The following is an 18,223-nucleotide window of genomic DNA, read 5'->3' on the forward strand; positions in this document are numbered from 1 at the left end:
CCTATGCGCAAGTGCTAACAGCTGCAGTTCCAGGAGTGTCCACTTGAGGCTGGCTGCAGAAACATCAGAAACCACATACTGTACACACCCATTCAAAGAAGTCGATCTTTGCAGCAATAATAAACATGTTTACAGCCTGGTTCAAACAACGGTTTACGGGGGCGCTGGTGGCCTAGCGGCCTAAGTGCCCCATGTAAAGAGGATATAGTCCTCGTCCCAGAGGTTGACGGTTCGACTCCCAGCCAGTCGACCATTTGCTGCATGTCTTCCCCCACTCTCTACTCCCCCATAGACCGTATAAATAATGGACGTAGTGTCCGTGACGTCATCCATCTGTTTCTGAGGCACTGTTTTGAGGCCAATCGTCGGCGGGAGCCATATTGCTGCTGTCGAGCGATTGTGACGTAAAGAGGCGGGCTTTCCAACTACAGTTTTCCCGCCTTTCAATCAAGTCAGCTGTGCCTCTCATTGGAAGACTCGTAATCTAAATATCTTCAAATTGACACCTTAGAAAAAAATTCAGCCCCATACAGTGTGTGCCGATCGAGAAATGAGCTATCCAGACTACACTCGTTTTTGTACCAGGCTGTATACATGTTTATTTCTGCTGTAAAGATCGTCTTTTTTGAATTGGTGTGTATGTGGTTTCCAGTACTTCCAGAGCCAGCCTCTAGTGGACACTTGAAGAACTGCAGTTTTTAGCACTTCCACATTGGACTCATATTTTTAGACCGGAGGTTTCCGCTTGTACTCCCCACATTTCCTGTGTCTCTTTAGCTGTTATGTCAATAAAGGAAAAAAAAATCCCCAAAACAAACCTTTAAAAAAAACAAAACAGTTTAGATCTGAGTAGCTAATTTCTCTATCGGCACACACTTTACGGGGGTGGATTTTTTTTATAACTCTTTATTTTAGGAGATGTTATCTTACGAGTTTTGCCCAAATAAGGACACGGCTGATTTGATTGACAGGCGGGCACACTGTAGCTGTTAGCGAAACGGCTAAAGGCCCGCCTCTTCACCTCACACTAGCTTGGACGAAGTTTGGTTGTGTTCAGCATTTCCAATATGGCACCCGCTGACTTCAAAGCAGGCTTTCAGAAACAGAAGGGTGACGTCACGGATACTACGTCCATTTTATATACAGTCTATGATGGAGACATGAGGAGAGGGGGCAAAAAAGACCATAGGGAACCGCTTCTATCAGATTGTTACACCACTTTGTTTAATACTTGATTTTGATTGGTCAATTACACATAGCAGAAGTCTGCTATTCCTCAATAACAGACCTTTGCTTGGGGTGCAGCTCTAACTCATTTTCTGGAGGACTGAGTGTATTTATCAGGTTGTAATTACATTAATCCCTGTCACTTCATTACATTAGCTGAAATAGTGATGATCCAGAGCTCTAGTTCATGTCCTTATCACCAACTGACAGGCCTTGAGTTCTATTTTGGCAACACTTCCTGGAGTTTGTGCCCGCTTTGTTAGAGTTAACCTTGTCTGACATCAAACTACAACTCCCACTGACACCGATCAAACGACTTCCTCAAAACATTGTCCTCTTTCAGGATTATTCCCTCAGTGTGTGTCTTTATGTGCGGTTGTGTGTCTGCACTGGACTGGGTTGATGATGCCCAGACCACCTCCCAGAATGCCAGGCACAATCGCACACACACACATTGGCCCTGGAGGGACTGTGCTGCCTCGGTCAGATTACTTCCAGAGGCCATTGTCTCTGCTGAGAATTAGTCAGGAAGCAACACTCGGTTCATTTCCTATTCAGCGGACGGACAGCCGTAATAAACACAAATCACTCTGCAGAGATCTGAGGGGACAAAATAATCTGGTTAAACACTCCACCAGCTGCAAATTACTGATTCATTCATTTATTTATTTATATCGTCATCGTCTCATCAAGCTCATAGTGCCCTGTTACCCCTCTAGAACACTACGCTCCCAACATCCAGGCCTGTTCGATGCACCCTAAGTCTCTAAAAGTAGTATGGGAGGTACAACCTTCAGTTTTAAGAGTAGGCTCCAAACTTTCCTTTTTGATAAAGCTTATAGTTAGAGCTGGATCAGGCTTGGACCAGCTCTTAGTTATGCTGCTATAGGCTTAGACTGCTATAGGTTTCTGCCTGTTAAAGGAAGTTTGTCCTTGCCACTGTAACTTGCTAAATGCTGAAAAGGGCTCTGCAGTTCCTCTTTCTCCCCTTCTTCCCTCTTCTTCTTTCTTCCTCCCCTTCCTCTTCCTCCCCTTCTTCCCTCACTTCATCTTCCTCCCCTTCTTTCCTCACTTCTTCTTCCTCTCCTTCTTCTTTCTCCCCTTTTCCCCTCATTTCTTATTTCTCCCCTTCATCCTTCTTCTTTCTCCCTTTCTTCCCTCACTTCTTATTTATCCCCTTCTTCCTCCCCTTCCTCTTCCTTCCCTTCTTCCCTCACTTCATCTTCCTCCCCTTCTTCCCTCACTTCCTCTTCCTCCCCTTCTTCCCTCACTTCCTCTTCCTCCCCTTCTTCCCTTACTTCCCTTACTTCCTCTTCCTCCCCTTTTCCCAGCACTTCTTCTTTCTCCTTTACTTCTCCCCTTCTTCCCTCCCCCCTCTTCCCTCACTTCCTCTTTCTCCCCTTTTCCGCTCACTTGTCATTTCTTCCCTTCATCCTTCTTTGTTCTCCCTTTCTTCCCTCACTCATTTTGCCCCTTCTTCCCTCATTTTTTCTTTCTCCCCTTCTTTCCTCTTTTCTTCTTTCTCCCCATCTTCCCTCACTTCTTTCTCCATCAATTCTTGCTTTCCCCTTTTTTTCTACTTCTGTTCTGTCTTTATCATCCTCTCCTTCTTCCTTTACTTTCACTTCTTCCTCCTCTTCCTCCTTCCCCCTCTTTTCCTATTTCTTCAATTCTATTCCCACCTCTCAACTTTTTCTACTTCTTCTCTTTCTTCCACTTCTGTCTCTTATTGTTTCCCCAGCTCTCCCTCGATTTCTCCTCCTCTCATCCCTCTCTCCATCACTCTCTTCCGCCCTGCAGATCGGAGATGGAGGAGCCGTATTTAGCTTCTAATCTGCATAAAAACTTGATGATGTTTGATTTGTTTCCCCCTCTTTCACTTTTCTTATTAAACTCCAGCAGCAGTGGGAGTGGGCGAGAGACAGAGAGAGAGAATAAAATAGAGAGAGAGAGATTGAGTTACAATTATCAGCATGATGTATAAGTGTGTGAAATACTGCGTGCATGTGTGCTCGTAGCATGTGACCGTGTGTCATGGTTCATGCCTTAGTGCCTCAGTTTTCCATACTAGAGTGTCAAATGATAGCTTAGCCGCAGCTGTGTGTGTGTGTGTGTGTGTGTGTGTGTGTGTGTGTGTGTGTGTGTGTGTGTGTGTGTGTGTGTGTGTGTGTGTGTGTGTGTGTGTGTTTCTATTGGATATTACAATAATTGCTCTTTGGGAAACCATTGTAGGCGAGCACAAAACCACACCGTGAGCGAGCCAGAGTCAAAATGCACTTTCAGCAATACACTCAAACCAATGTGAACGCACGTGTGTGTGTGTTTACACAAACACACACACGCACACAAAGATGACCTCACATGACCTTGTTGCACCTTAACAGGCATGTGCGAAAACTTTGCAAGGGCCAAGTGTGGGATCGTGGACTCACAGAGATCCTTCAGAGGCGACGACACACACACAGAGGTGCAGAGTGAAGCGTTTGTATCTTCCAAGAATGCACATCTGCAATCAGAGCGTATGTTTTATGTTCCTTTTATCCCCAAATGAAGTCCAACATGCATGAAAACTTGATCCAACTACAAGAGAAGGTCTCAGAGTTTATAAAAACATCACATCAGTAAGGCTTAAATATGGGAAACGTATACGAACGCTTCACGAGCCACTCAGGATATTTCCATCCAATCGAACAATGCATCACATGAAACCTTAGAGCGGTAACAGTGTCTGCAATTTTCCAGCCGTGAAGCTACTCGAGTAGAAATAAAGAGGGGAAAATCGTATATTAAGCCTTTGAACTCTGCAGTGGAAACACTCTGACATGACCTAGATCCCGTCTTATTGTGGCGTCACTTTTTGGAGTCTTTAAACGCCTTACATCCCTCGCCTCTGCACAGCTTCAGATAAATATTACATTACATCATCTATTCATTATCCTATAGTGAGCTTTTGTCTTCAACTTATTGTAGTGTTCAAGTGTTCACACCATAGACTGTATAAATAATGGACGAAGTATCTGTGATATCACCCATCTGTTTCTGAAGCACTGTTTTGAAGCCGATCGGCGGCGGCAGCCATATTGGAAATGATGAACCTAACTTCTGTCAAGCTAGTGTGAGGTAAAGAGGCGGACTTTGAGCCTCCTAGCCAACAGCTACAGTGTTCCTGCCTGTCAATCAAGTCAGCTGTGACTCTCATAATGGAAAACTCATAACCTTAAAGCTGGGGTTGGTAATCAGATTTAGATCCACTTTTTGTCATACTGGTTAAAATGATCTTTATGTCCTGATGGTAATCATTACATGATGTGTTCTTAAAAAAGAACCAAAAAAAGCAGCTATCTACAGCCGGAGTAAACCTGGGAAAACACCAACCAATCAGCCTTTTTTGGGTGCCAAAATTTTAAACCATTCAAATCCCGTCCTGTCGTTCTGCCCGCCTCATGCACGTACATTTCCCCGGCGTGTACTCTCCGTCCCCGTCTCCTGCCTCTGCTTCCCCTGACTCTATTTACTGCTCCTCTCGCTCGACCTCGGGCCTGTCCCCTCTGACCTGATAAAGTGCTTTGCTCAGGACTGTAGTCCAGATCAGAGTCTAAAAAGCTCTCACCACGGGGGCTCTGACAAGCAGAAGAATTAATGACGTTCAGTAAGTCCTACAGAAAATGTAGATGTACTGTAGCGTCCGTCCGGACGCTGTAGGGATGACGAGCCGATTGGTGAACACGTTGAGTTTTAATAACCGGTCACTGTCAGCCGTGATCACGCCAACCAACAAAACAACAATCAATGTTTGAATGAATGAAGAACTTCTCTTCTCTCTCCTCTCTCCAGCTTGCACTCTCTACACCTCTCCTGATGCCTTCACTGACTGTCAACACTGTAGGAATTAAGAGCATCTACACTGAACACGTTTAACAAACAGTAGAGCTGTTACAGTATTATATATGTGTTATAACTTTTCTCCTGATATCGTGTCACCAGTACAACTGGATAATGCTAGCATGATAGTTGTGAGTACTAACAGCAGCCATGTTTGTTTGTGTTTTTAACTTTCACTATGATAATGTTTTGGTGACGACCGGTTTTGAATCAGTCACCATCATATGGTCGCAAGTCGGTGGCGCTCGTGCATGTGAGCGAGGGGGGGGGCGTCCTTTCGGAGGAGCTCCAAGGGGAGGGGGGGAGGGGTTAGACGGAGTCCTGAGGAAATGCTACATTCAAATTCATGCTGGTTTTCCGAGACTGCCAACCCCAGCTTTAATATCTTTGAAATTGCAGTGTTATTAAAAAAATTCACCCCCCCCCCGTACAGTGTGTGCCGATCAAGAAATTATCTATCCAGACTACACTGTTTTTTTGTACCAACTGTAAACATGTTTATTTCTGCTGTAAAGATCGTCTTCTTTTGAATGGGTGTGTATGTGGTTTCCAGTACTTCGGGAGCCGGCCTCAAGTGGACACTCGAGGAACTGCAGTTTTTAACACTTCCGCATTGGCTTCAATTGCACTTCCCGCCCTGCCTCCTACAGTTCCTCTTCTCACCAAAATATCACAACATTGTGTTTTGGATTGTTTCACTTGATAGTATGATATCACAACAGGCAATAGAAATGTGGATGAGGCTTGTTAATAATGTTAATTGACTGCATTTTGCTTGTAAGGCCAAAAATAAACTTGTGTAGATCACCCAGATCTACGTGTGGGAAACACTGCAAGTCTTGTCATTATCTTTGCTTTTTAAACACAGAAAAGTGAGCAATCCAAAACCACTCTGAATGTTCAAAAATGGACAAAACTTTTAATCACACTCAGAAGTTATTCAAGCTCAGAACACTCTTTAGTTTTTCAGGTATGCTCAATATTATGAGCTGAGTGCAGAGGCATGAAACAGTTATTCAATGCCTGTTTACATTTTTGCCTGTTATGATGTATTGAGTACAATCAACTGCTACATCTGTGCAACCAACTGTGCATAGAAGATTTGAAGCTATGCTCTAGCTATGATAGTTCTATACATTATCCTTTAAGATCCGACAGTTGTAGGATCGTAATGACGTCATAGACACACTTTCAACATTAAACATCTTCAGCCTTCTGTTACAAAAAGAATGAAGTCTACATCTATCACAGTTTTTAATTTGGTTCAATTGTTATGCAAGAATTAGAGCTTGGCGATATTGAAAAGGATGTTCATATCAGTCGATAAATACCAGGCTGTAAAGATGTTAATTTCTGCTGTAAAGATCGGCTTTTTTTGAATTGGTGTGTATGTGGTTTCCTGTGCTTCTGGAGCCAGCCTCAAGTGGACATTTAATGAACTGCAGTTTTTAGCTCTTCTGCATTGGACTCATATTTTTAGATTGGAGGTTGCCGCTTGGTGGCAACTTGCATGTAAGGCTCATTAGCGCCCCCTCCCTTTCCAGTGGTTGGGGGGTGTAATTACAGGTTTATTCATATCAAATTTTGATCTGACATTTGTTATATTTATATTGAGAAAAAATGATATCATAATAATTATCGTCATCGAATTATCGCCCAGTCCTAGTATAAGGAGCAGGTGTTTGTGCAAATTAGAGTCCCTACAAGGTGAGCAGGACTCCTCAGCTCGGTGGACTCTGATTTGCATAAAGACCTCATACCATGCTGCCACCTAAAGACCACCACTGTTGTTCACTTTAAATGTTCCTGTCGTCAGTTTTGCAGACTCAAAGACGAGTGTGAAGCATCCGCTATAAAGAGTTTGTAGCTTCCCGCTGAAACGTCCATAATTTAAGACTTCTGCTCTGTGAATTATCGCCCAGCCCTAGCAAGAATTATAAAACTTTATTTAAACAGTTAGCATAACATGTCAAATTGATGTCATAAACAGAAACACAATGAAATGACCTGACTTGAAGCCTGAGATATCTGTTGCCAACACAGTACGGGTGCTTATTTTCAAAGATTAAGTGAACAAAATGAGGTTCTTGTATCGTTTCACAGTCAGTGCAGAAAGTTGAAGTCACTGCTTCTTCACTGGTTGATCTCTATCCTGCAAAACAAAGTGTTGCTGTTTTAGCAACCGGGGATATTTCCAGCTCTCTGACAAACACCAGGCGTTACACTGCTCCTGTCTCTCAAAACTGTGAAAACTTTCATGCCAGACCTCAACACACACACACACACTCCTGCAGTGTGTGACGTTCAACGACAGGAACGTTTCACGGCCTTCAAAGCGGCAAAAAAGCAGCTCAACAATGCATCAAAGTTTACTCACTGACCTGCTGCGGACACATGGTCACAGAGTAACGTCAAGAGCAACATTCCTGAGATCTTCTTATCATACGAAGGAGATTCCTCCTCCTTTGGTACCACTCCACTCCCTGCACCAACTTTAAAACAACTAGTCCTCGTGTCTCTTACCTATTCTGGTCCAGAAGACCTCCATGTCTGTAATCCAGCACTGTCCCCGGCACACAAACTCTCACACTCATGTACAAAGTGTAGAAAGAGGAGGTGAGGAAGAGGAGGAGAGGCCGGCTGCCTTCTGAGGTAAGCCCAGTGACTCATTCAGGCTGTGGCTACGAGCGAGTCGGAGGGAACAGATAGAGAAAGAGAGCGAGGGGTGAAAGACAGAAAGAGTGCATGCAGAGCAGAGTGTGTTTTCTCTCCTGGTGTGAGAGGAGAGAAAGGGAGGAAGCTGATGGTGCCGCTTCTTGTGCCTCCCCTTTCCTCTTTTTTCTTCCTCTCCCCTACAAACGCTTCCCTTACTTCTTCCCTCCCCTCCAGCTGGAACTCTAAAGGAGTCTGGGAAGTTTTATGAGACAGATAAGGAAGTTACCAAATACTGACAGCAGAGACCCAAACTAACTCATATTGGCAAAGACCTATTGAAGTGCAAACTCTCTTTGGAACTGAAGTAATGTTTTCTTAACTGTAGTGGAAGACGGACATGAAACAACTGCTGGACCCACAGCCAAATACCACCTGATCTGTGTCTGGTCAGTCTCTGATCCGTCATGGCACCGGATCTGATTTCTATTCTAGTCAATGTGTTAACTTCCACTGGATCCGCTCCGTTATGTTCCGGCTGCGTCTCTGATCCAGCAGGTCTGAGCCCTCCGGATCAGATACGCAAGACTTCTGTTTTTGCCGGATGCCGGAGCATGACGCATCAATCTCAACAGAGCAGATGGAGCGGGACAGGAAGTCAGGTTTCACCAAAACAAAATGAAAACATCCGGTTAATTTTCAGAATAAAACACTCTGTGTTATCACCAGATCGTATTTCACTTAACTACAACAACAAACCAAAGTCATGATGAGCGGAGCCAGGCCTGGAGTCAACAGGTCAGAGGTTTTCAGAGGACCAGAAAGACAACATGGATGAGGAGAGGAGGAGGAGGAGAATCCTTGATTCAGTAATTACTGCGGGAAAACCTCGGTCACATGACTCAAGCTGTCCGGAGTCGGACCGCAGTGGATCGGAGAACGACTGGACACAGATCTGGTGGAAGTCCCATGCTAGACTGGGTTGCATGGTGCTGCTTCACCTGATAGTCCCACATTGGACCATTTCTACTACCAGATTCCTCACAAACATGAACCTGCAAGGCCGAAGTTTGATGTCTGAGAAGAAGCTTTACAGCTGACTATACGGTTGTCAAACGATAGCCAATGTATTCAGAGATTGCATGTTCCAAAACCACATTACAGACCCTCCAGACCCCTGATGCAGGTCTTCCTCACTCGTATTTGAAGATCTGAAACTTTTGCAGTCAAGGCCTCTAAACTGTGGCGCCGCCTTTCTTCAGATCTGCCCTCTCTTGAGACACTAGCTTCTCTTTCTTTACCTCTTTTATTTGTCTGCTTGTGTCTGTGTTGATTGAACTACTACTATCCGTCTTCCCACTATCATCTCTCTCTCTCTTCATCTCCCTCTATCCCTCTCTCCAACACGGTAGGTCTCAGCAGATGTGTGTCTAACATGAGTCTGGTCCTGCTGGAGGTTTCTGCCTGTTAAAGGAAGTTTGTCCTTGCCACTGTAACTTGCTAAATGCTGCAAAGTGCTCTGCTCATGGTAGATTAAGATGAGATCATTTTGACACCCCTTCACTCTTCATCTAAGAGGTCAAAGTGTACAAAGAGCTTTGAATCAAACTATTAAACCACAGGGTTCATATTCTCCTCCAGTTTGAAAATACTGAGCCACAAATTCTTCTCATATCTGGACTAAATATTTTCTGCTCCCTTTCCTCTTCCCCGTCATATTTTGTGTTTTGTATCGGAGCAGCTCGGCTCCTTTCCTTCCTCCATTCAACACTCGCTTCCTGTAAACACTAAAGGTGACGGAGCGACCAGCAGCTCTCACACATTGTATTAATTCAGGCAGAATATACCTCTTTGTGTGTGTGTGTGTGTGTGTGTGTGTGTGTGTGTGTGTGTGTGTGTGTGTGTGTGTGTGTGTGTGTGTGTGTGTGTGTGTGTGTGTGTGTGTGTGTGAATAAAACCTAACCCTAAATCACAAGGCTGCAGACTCTAACTCAAGTTATCCCAATAATGAGAGGTCCAGTGTTGTGCAAGTTCACACTGAAAAAACTAACTTTTTTACCTTAAAGGTGACATATCACGCTTTTTTCATCAACATATATTGGTCTAAGAGGTCCCCAAAACATGTCTTTAAAGTTTATGCTCAAAAAAACACTTTGAAATCAGATTTTGGTCTGCCTGAAAAACCCTCTTCTTCAGTCCTCCTCAGAACACTCTGTTTTCTCTCTGACCACGCCCCCTCAGGAAGTGGATGTGCCTCGGCTGTCCAGCACGTTGATCTAATGTTTACATGTTGGCTGAATATACACGGCTGCTCACAGATAGCGTTACTTCAACCCTCTGAATCTGATCCAGAATCTGATCCTGACGGAGAGGCGCCTGCAGCAGGACCTTTCTGAAGGATTGGTCACAGATTTAGTGTTTCTTGTTGTTTTATTTATCAGTATGTCGACGTGTGTCTTGGTACACAGCTACAAACATGTAGCTATGTGGCTATGCTAACTAGCGCTAGCATTTTACCATGATAAATAAAAATCATCCACTAGATCTTCAAATCTGCAGATGTGGGGAGTAAAACCAACCTCTGCCAGAAAGGCAGCAGGACCTTTCTGAAGGATTGGTCACAGATTTAGTGTTTCTTGTTGTTTTATTTGTCAGTATGTCGACGTGTGTCTTGGTACACAGCTACAGCTATGACATGTAGCTATGTAGCTATGCTAACTAGCGCTAGCACTTATCCATGATAAATAAAAATCATCCTCTAGATCTTCAAATGTGCAGGCGTGGGGAGTAAAACCGACCTTTGTGTTTATTAAGACAGCCTACAACTAGCATGCCTCCCTCCTAAGCTCCTTGTTAGCACACATTTGTGCAGGTAATGAAAAACGGAGGAGGGGATTCAGTATTATTTTATACAGTCTATGGGCTGAACAAGCTCCAAGCTCTGAGTCCTTGACAGACCGGATATTGTTGTGACGTTACAAAAACACGGAAGTCTGAAACGGCTCGTTTCAGCACACATTTACAGAAAGGTGTAGAAATCAAAACAGGGGCATAATGGATTTTTTTCATTCTCGGGGGGTTTGTAGACAGGGACACATATTTCAGGTAGAGAACCATTAAAAAGTCAATTTTGTATGATATGTCACCTTTAACTTTTTTTAGCTGCATCTCTATTCTTTTTCTTTTTTTTCTCTTGTTTTTTTAAGTTATATTTTTGGGGCTTTTATACCTTTATTTATAGAGGAGAGGACAGTGGATAGTGTAGGAAACTGGGAGCGAGACTGGGCAGATCTGGTGGAAGTCCAGTATAAAAGATGTAAGGAATCAAAGTATAACCTTGTCCATCCTCAGCTGTTGCACTTCACTCTGACTTGTTTTTTGGGACTACAGTAATCTGACTAATCTAGAAACTTGAGGCCTGAGCTGCTGATGTGAATCCGCTGATATAAAACTGTGTCATATTAATGCAGTTATGAGAAAACCCGAGAGGATGCTCCTGTCAGCTCTCATCATGAGCTGCATCATAATTACTCATCGCAGGACGAGCTACGATTACAGCAGCCATCTCTCTGTCTGTCTCTCTCTCTCTCTCTCTCTCTCGGGATGATGTCTGCTGTAGAGATCGTGAACCTCCCTGAGGCACGTTTAGGAAATGTAAATAAAGTTTATTTATCGGCTTTGTTAAGCTGTGTGTTGCTGTTGTTGTTGCTCTGCTGCATGTCGGTTAGTGTGTGAGTTCACAGAGAGAGAAGAACACTCTGAATCCGTCTCAGCCGTCGATAAAAATTGACTCTGACAGAAACAAAAGTTGAAGCTGTTGCAGAGCAGAAGTCTTAAATTATGGATGTTTCAGCGGAAAGCTGCAAATTCTTCACAGTGGATGCTTCACACTCTTCTTTGAGTCTGTTAAAACTGACGACAGGAACATTTAAAGTCAACAAACGTGGTGGTCTTTAGGTGGCAGCATGGTATGAAGACGTTATGCAAATCAGAATCCCACGAGCGGAGGAGTCCTGCTCACCCTGTAGGGATTCTAATTTGCACAACCACCTGCTCCCTATGCTAGGGCTGGGCGATAATTCGATAATGATAATTCTTGTGATGTCGTTTCTTTCAATATAAATATAACAAATGTTTGATAAAATTCAATATAAATGGGGCACTGGTGGCCTAGCGGTCTAAGCGCCCCACATACAGAGGCTACAGTCCTTGTTGCAGGGGTCCCAGGTTCAATTCCCGTCCGGTCGACCATTTCCTGCATGTCTTCCCCCCGCTCTCTACTCCCCACATTTCCTGTCTCCCATCAGCTGTCCTATCAAATAAAGGCAAAAAGGGCCAAAAATATAACTTATAAAAAGTGATAATAATTTGATGTAAATAAACCTGTAATTACACCCTCCAACCACTGGAAATGGGGGCGCTAATGAGCCTGAAACGCTAGTTGCCACCCAACACTAGACTCTGGAACTCCCTCCCCCCACACATAAGACAGTCGGACTCCATAACATCATTCAAATCCCAACTCAAAACTCACGTTTTCAAACTGGCCTATTCCCTCTAACTGGACTCTCTGCACTTCACTAGTTTTTAGCTTTTATTTACAACTCTTTTCTTTTTGTTTGCTTGCTTGTTTGTTTTTATGATGTTTTAATGATGAATGTTTTTATTATCTGTAAGGTGACCTTGGGGGATTTGAAAGGCGCCCAAAATAAAATGTATTATTATTATTATTAGAAGAAGGAGAAGACTGCAACAAACTGCAACTTCAAAAAAAATTCTTCTTACAGAAAAAAAAACCTGCTTCCTTTTAGCACCATCAAAAATGATGGATTCAAGAAGCTGATCAGAGAACGAAACCCAGATACAAGCTAACAAACCGTCTTCAACTTTCACTCAGGAGCAAAAATCTGCCTTTAAATTTAAATGAATCACTGATTTGAAATAATGTATCGTGATAACAATTTCTGCAATATCGCCCAGCTCTACCCTATACCAATCCTTCTATAAGGCCAGCCCCTCAAGACGGTGCAACATACATACATGAAATTTCTTTTGCATGTGTATCATGTCAAGATCTACAAAAAAGCCTATTGATGGCATAATGAAATCTCAACAGGAAGGGCAGAAATTTGAGTTGAAATTCTGACACCCGATTCGCAAGGGTACGTGTTTATGCCAACTCGTCCTACAATTTTCTTCCGATCAAGTCCCAACCAGTCACATTCTGTAGTAGACACATTGATGATTCAAAGTTATCAAAAGAATTAATGAAATATAAAAATCGGGGGTGTGGCAGACTGTCAAAGTTGGAGGTTTTTTTTGGCAATCTGCCAAAAACTTTGAACGTTAATAGTGCTGTGTCTTTATTTGGGTCTGTGTTAGACGGGGTCAGGCTCTGGCTCTCCTCAGATCTGTTGTGTTTATATAAGAGGGCTGGTTTTCAGCGGTGAGTCAGTGTCCCTTCAACTAAAGAGAAAGTGTGTTTACAGATAGATCTGAACATCACACAGATCTGGCAGAGTGTCCCTGCAGAAAACAGGCCGAACAAAAGGAGGACACGGTCTCTGACGGACGTTATTACACCTGAAATCTGTGAGCCGCAGCACCCCGAACAGCCAAAGACCCTGACCTGGCTCTGTGAGGCTGCTGAGTCTGCAGATCAGGTGATTAATGCTTCCTTCACCTTTAAACACACCAGCTGAGGTTCCTCTCAGCAAGGCACTAAGCTCCCCACAGAGGAGTCAGAGGAGCTGCTGCTGCTGCTCGGAGATGGGATTTAAAGCCCAGCCGAGCAGAAACATTAAAGTTCAGGAGCAGCACGGAGAGTCCTCCTGGGATAAATTAAGGTTTAAAATGTCCCACCTGCTCGCAGGCGTTTTTGAGACACACAGACGGAGATTCACTGTGAACGGAAAAGAAAGAGCAAAATGACCGGAGTGAGTGTTCCTGAACCACCGGGAGAAAGTTCTGGATTTCATACCAAATAGGGAGAAGTTTACTGAGACTCAGACAAGCCAAACAGAGCAGGTCTAGACCGTCCTCTATGTCCTATTATTAACAAAGACCCAGCATCAAGACAGGATCAGATCCAGTCCCATCTTACAGACAGGACTCAGTCTGATCTCATCTTAATCCACCATGAGCAGAGCACTTTGCAGCATTTAGCAAGTTACAGTGGCAAGGACAAACTTCCTTTAACAGGCAGAAACCTCCAGCAGGACCAGACTCATGTTAGACACACATCTGCTGAGACCTGGGAAGGAAGATGTAGGTGTTTGGACTGGGCTACTAGTTCTGTCTCTTGCATGTGCATGTCATTAGCATTGAACCACCTCAGGACCATAAGGGTCTCCAGTCTCTGACACTATTTTGGGTTTGCATACTAAAAAGGTACACTAGAGTACAAAAACACATCATCAAAGTACTGACGTTGAGTTTCCAGGTATCTGTACTTTACTTTTGTTTTCATTTTGGACACTTTTCCACATCACCCTCCGAGTTTGAACACAAGTATCTGTGCTTTCTACTCCTACAATTTAAAAACAGTCTCTTTTTCAGCTTTAATGCTTTTATTTTATTACTTTAAGATCTTTTAGGTGTTTTCAGTGAAGCTACTTCCGGATTGGGCTGCTGGTTGAGCTCTGTTGGTGGAGCAGGCGCCCCATGAATGGAGTCAAAATAGTCGTAGGATGGATTCCTACCAAAAGAGTCGCTGGTTGCAGCTTTGAAACCAACATGGCTGACGATATCCTGGTGAAAGTTTCTCCCTTTTTAATTTTTTTTTTTTTTAATTTAAAGTGATTTCAGTTTCACAGTCTCTCAAATGTGACCTGACGTCCAGATAGAAAAGTAATGATTGTGGACACTAAGGGTTGCTTAATCATTAGTGTCACCCCACGGATTTTTTTTGGCATCATGGTGAGATGGTCCCTCTCCATCTAAGTATGTTAGGTCTCTCTCTCCTTCTCTCTCCCTGTCCCTTTGTATATCCTTATGTAATCTTTCTTTCACTTTCTCTTTTTTTTTTTTTTTTTTTTTGGCCCACCTAGGTGTGCACTCTCTTTTACAGAACATGATATTAGCTTAGAGTTCTAAGAGGGATGGTGATGGTTGCATGCACACAGTCACAAGCACAGAAGAAAAAGGTTTTCTTTCTTTTCTTTTGCTGCAAGAATAAATTGCATTAATATTTGACAGTTTGTGACAAACATGACACAAACCAGAAATATATATGCAGACAAGAGAAAGAAAAAAGAAAATAAGAAAATAAAAAAAATAAAAAAATAAAAAAATAGAAAAGTCCTTTGTTTACTGTTATAACACTTAAAATTATTACTAAAATAAATACAAAATAATTAAACAATTAAATGATGAATGAATAAATAAATAAATAAACCAATGAATTAATAAATATGCAAATATATAAATATATAAATAAATAAATAAATAAATATGGTCATCTCTCAGCTAACTTTCAATTAAAATCAAAATGACTGTATTTGGAAATAATGGTGATGCTGACTATGGTGATTAAAGACCCTGTGAGGAGTTTTCAACTGGCTGAGAAACAGACTGAAAATGATACTGATGCCTCTTTATGACCTTCAATAGCAAACAAGACCATCAGCAGCAACACTGACACCTTCTCTGTAGTCATTTTTAAGGCCTGAAACCGCCCTGAGGGGGTAGGTGTCAGACCAGATGATGGACATCTTGCTTCAGAAACAGACTTTATTTGACTGTTTTCATGGAAAATAATCACATTGCCTGATAAAAGACAACAGGATGAGATTTTTGTTGAAAACACTACTTTTGCATGTATAGGACAAGAGATAAGAGGTATCACTTTGTCCACAAGGGGGCGCCAGAATCGATATAAAAACAAAAGTTCCTCACAGCAGCTTTAACAGTATTTATGATATTGCTATCATCATTATTTTTTATTGTCTTTATCATTATTGTGTTTCTTATGATTATAACTATACTGTGAACACTTCAGAGCCTCTCTTATTCATTTATAAGTGAACTAAGTGTGTACTCTGACTGTTTCTCTCTGGTTAAAGTATCTTTATTTAAACTTTAATAAACAGTGAGTACTTTCACCTCCTCTGGCGTCTTGTGTGGAGGTTTGTTCATCTTTGCGTCTTTTTGATTAATGAATAAAAGCCACATTTTGAAGCTCTATGGATGAAAAGCAAACATGCTGTAATGTTTTACGCTACAGTAATATCATTACAAAGATAAAAACTGTGATCATGGGAGTTAAAATAAAAAGAGAAAACAGGCGATTTTAATGTTTTGTTTTTGATAATGAGGCGAACATTCGTTTTTTCTCTTGGCTGACAGAAACTGATGCTGTTATTTGGTCACTGTGCGTGCTTCCCTCAGTGCGCTCTAACTGTGACTCAGCAGGAACAAATATTGATTTTTTAACAAAGCCTCTCTTTTCTTACAGGCACAGACTTCTTCACAAAGATTTCCACTAACAAGCAAGTTCTCGGCGAGTGTCAGGAAGCAGAAAAGTTTGAGCACAACAAGAGAAATGAGACGCTTAACTTCATGACTTCGTGTTAGAGGTCAGTTCTGTTCTTTTAGAACTAAAGAGAGACTCTCTCTGAGGCTTTAAATTATAAGTTTTGAGAGTTTGGTGATGTTTTTGAGCTCATTCACTGAAAGGCACGTCCATTGTAGCTTTCGTTTCTGTGATTCTGAGGCTTGAGTTTTGTTCTTTCAAAGACTTGTTTCCTTGTCACCTACAGCTCAACCTGTCCAAGACTGAGCTTATTATCATTCCAGCCAGTCCCACTATGGACCCACACATCAACATCCGGTTTGGATCACAAAACCTCATGCCCACTAAGTCTGCCCGAAATCTGGGTGTCATGATCGATGACCAGCTAACCTTCAGGGTTCATGTTGCCTCGATTGCTCGGTCCTACCGTTTTTCCCTCTATAACATCAAGAGGATCAGACCCTACCTGACAGAACATGCAACACAGCTCCTGGTTCAAGCTCTTGTAATGTCACACATTGACTACTGCAACTCTCTACTGGCAGGCCTCCCTGCATTCACAGTTAAACCTCTGCAGATGATCCAGAACGCAGCAGCAGCACGTCTGGTCTTCAACCAGCCTAAGACAGCTCACGTCACTCCCCTGCTCATTTCGTTACACTGGCTTCCAGTTGCAGCTCGCATCAGATACAACACTCTAATCATGACCTACAAAGCAGTAACCAAAACCGCTCCAGTTTACCTGGAACCCCTCATCCAGGTCTACACCCCTTCTCACCCGCTACGCTCAGCCTCTGAAAAGCGCCTAGTGCTTCCAGCACACAAGGCCTCAAAATCCCTAGCTGGACTCTTCTCTTCTGTTGCCCCTACATGGTGGAATGAATTGGCCAACTCCATTCGATCTGCAGAGTCCCTCTCTACTTTCAAAAGACAGCTAAATACCCAGCTCTTTAGGAAGCACTATGCACTTAGCTAGACTGTTCTCCACTGTTGTCCCCAGTGGCAGATCATGTCTTCCAGCTACAGTTGACTCACACTGTCCTGCTCTACTCTGGGAATCTGTGTTCAGGTCTGGAGTGACCCAGCACTTGGTACTTTGGTCATTATTATTGTGGTGATGTTAATTGTTGATGATGATAATGGAAGGTCTTAAATGGTTTGGTTGCTTCATTGTAGATGTTCCTTATTTACTTTTGTGCATTGCCTTTACACTGCTTGGCAGTACCTGCACCCAAATGGACTTGAAGCACTTTGTTACTCTTACTGATCTTGTTTCCTCTTGTCTAGATCTTTGCTTGTGTTGTTCTTGTTCTCTGTATGTACGTCGCTTTGGATAAAAGCGTCTGCTAAATGACATTGTAACATTGTAACATTGAAGTGGAATTAAGCCAGTTTTCTCAGATATTCTGGGTTGATAGAAACATTATTTGGCTTACAAAATGACAGGAAATTGGTGTTCTGTGCTCTCTGTCATCGTCATTTCAAGATGCTCTCTACATCCACAACCCAAAGAAACAGTCCACCGTCATAACCGAGAACATTTCAAACATTTCAAAAAGAGGACACACAGTTTTGTTGCTTCAGTGTTCTCAGGACTAATTAAATTTCAGGCATACTGTGTTCTTTAATCCAAATGTGAAGAAGCACAGCGAGCCTCAGCTCCATCTCAAAGCAGCATCTGCTCTTTACTGTCTCCACCTCCCTTTGTTTTAACACGCCATTAATTCGGATGAGTAAGAAGAGCAATATAAGCTAATAACACAGAAACTCAGAGTCTGCACTTCACAGGAGGTGAGCAGAAGGAGAGCAGCAGCAGCAGCAGCCAGGGCTAATAAAGTCTGAGATCAGAGCAAACTGCTTTAACTTTGAGCCGAGCAGGGGACCGAGTTCAGCACAGATCAGCTGATGGAGTCCAGAGAGAGGGGGGGCGTTAACGGTCCGGCAGAAATA

At 42.8% G+C, this 18,223-nt stretch overlaps 1 protein-coding gene across 1 annotated transcript in view; it reads right to left on the reverse strand.

Moving 5' to 3' along the window:
- nhsl2 (NHS-like 2) overlaps nt 1–7,730 on the reverse strand; it is a 102,341-nt gene extending 94,611 nt beyond the window's left edge. Inside the window, exon 1 of the mRNA XM_034677069.1 lies at nt 7,633–7,730. Within this exon, the coding sequence (XP_034532960.1) occupies nt 7,633–7,657 (25 nt within the window). The 5' untranslated portion in view covers nt 7,658–7,730. The remainder of the gene's footprint in view (nt 1–7,632) is intronic.
- Between the last annotated feature and the right edge of the window lie 10,493 nt (nt 7,731–18,223).

This window comes from Notolabrus celidotus, chromosome 23 (genome assembly GCF_009762535.1).
Source record: "Notolabrus celidotus isolate fNotCel1 chromosome 23, fNotCel1.pri, whole genome shotgun sequence".
NCBI classification, from domain to species: domain Eukaryota; kingdom Metazoa; phylum Chordata; class Actinopteri; order Labriformes; family Labridae; genus Notolabrus; species Notolabrus celidotus.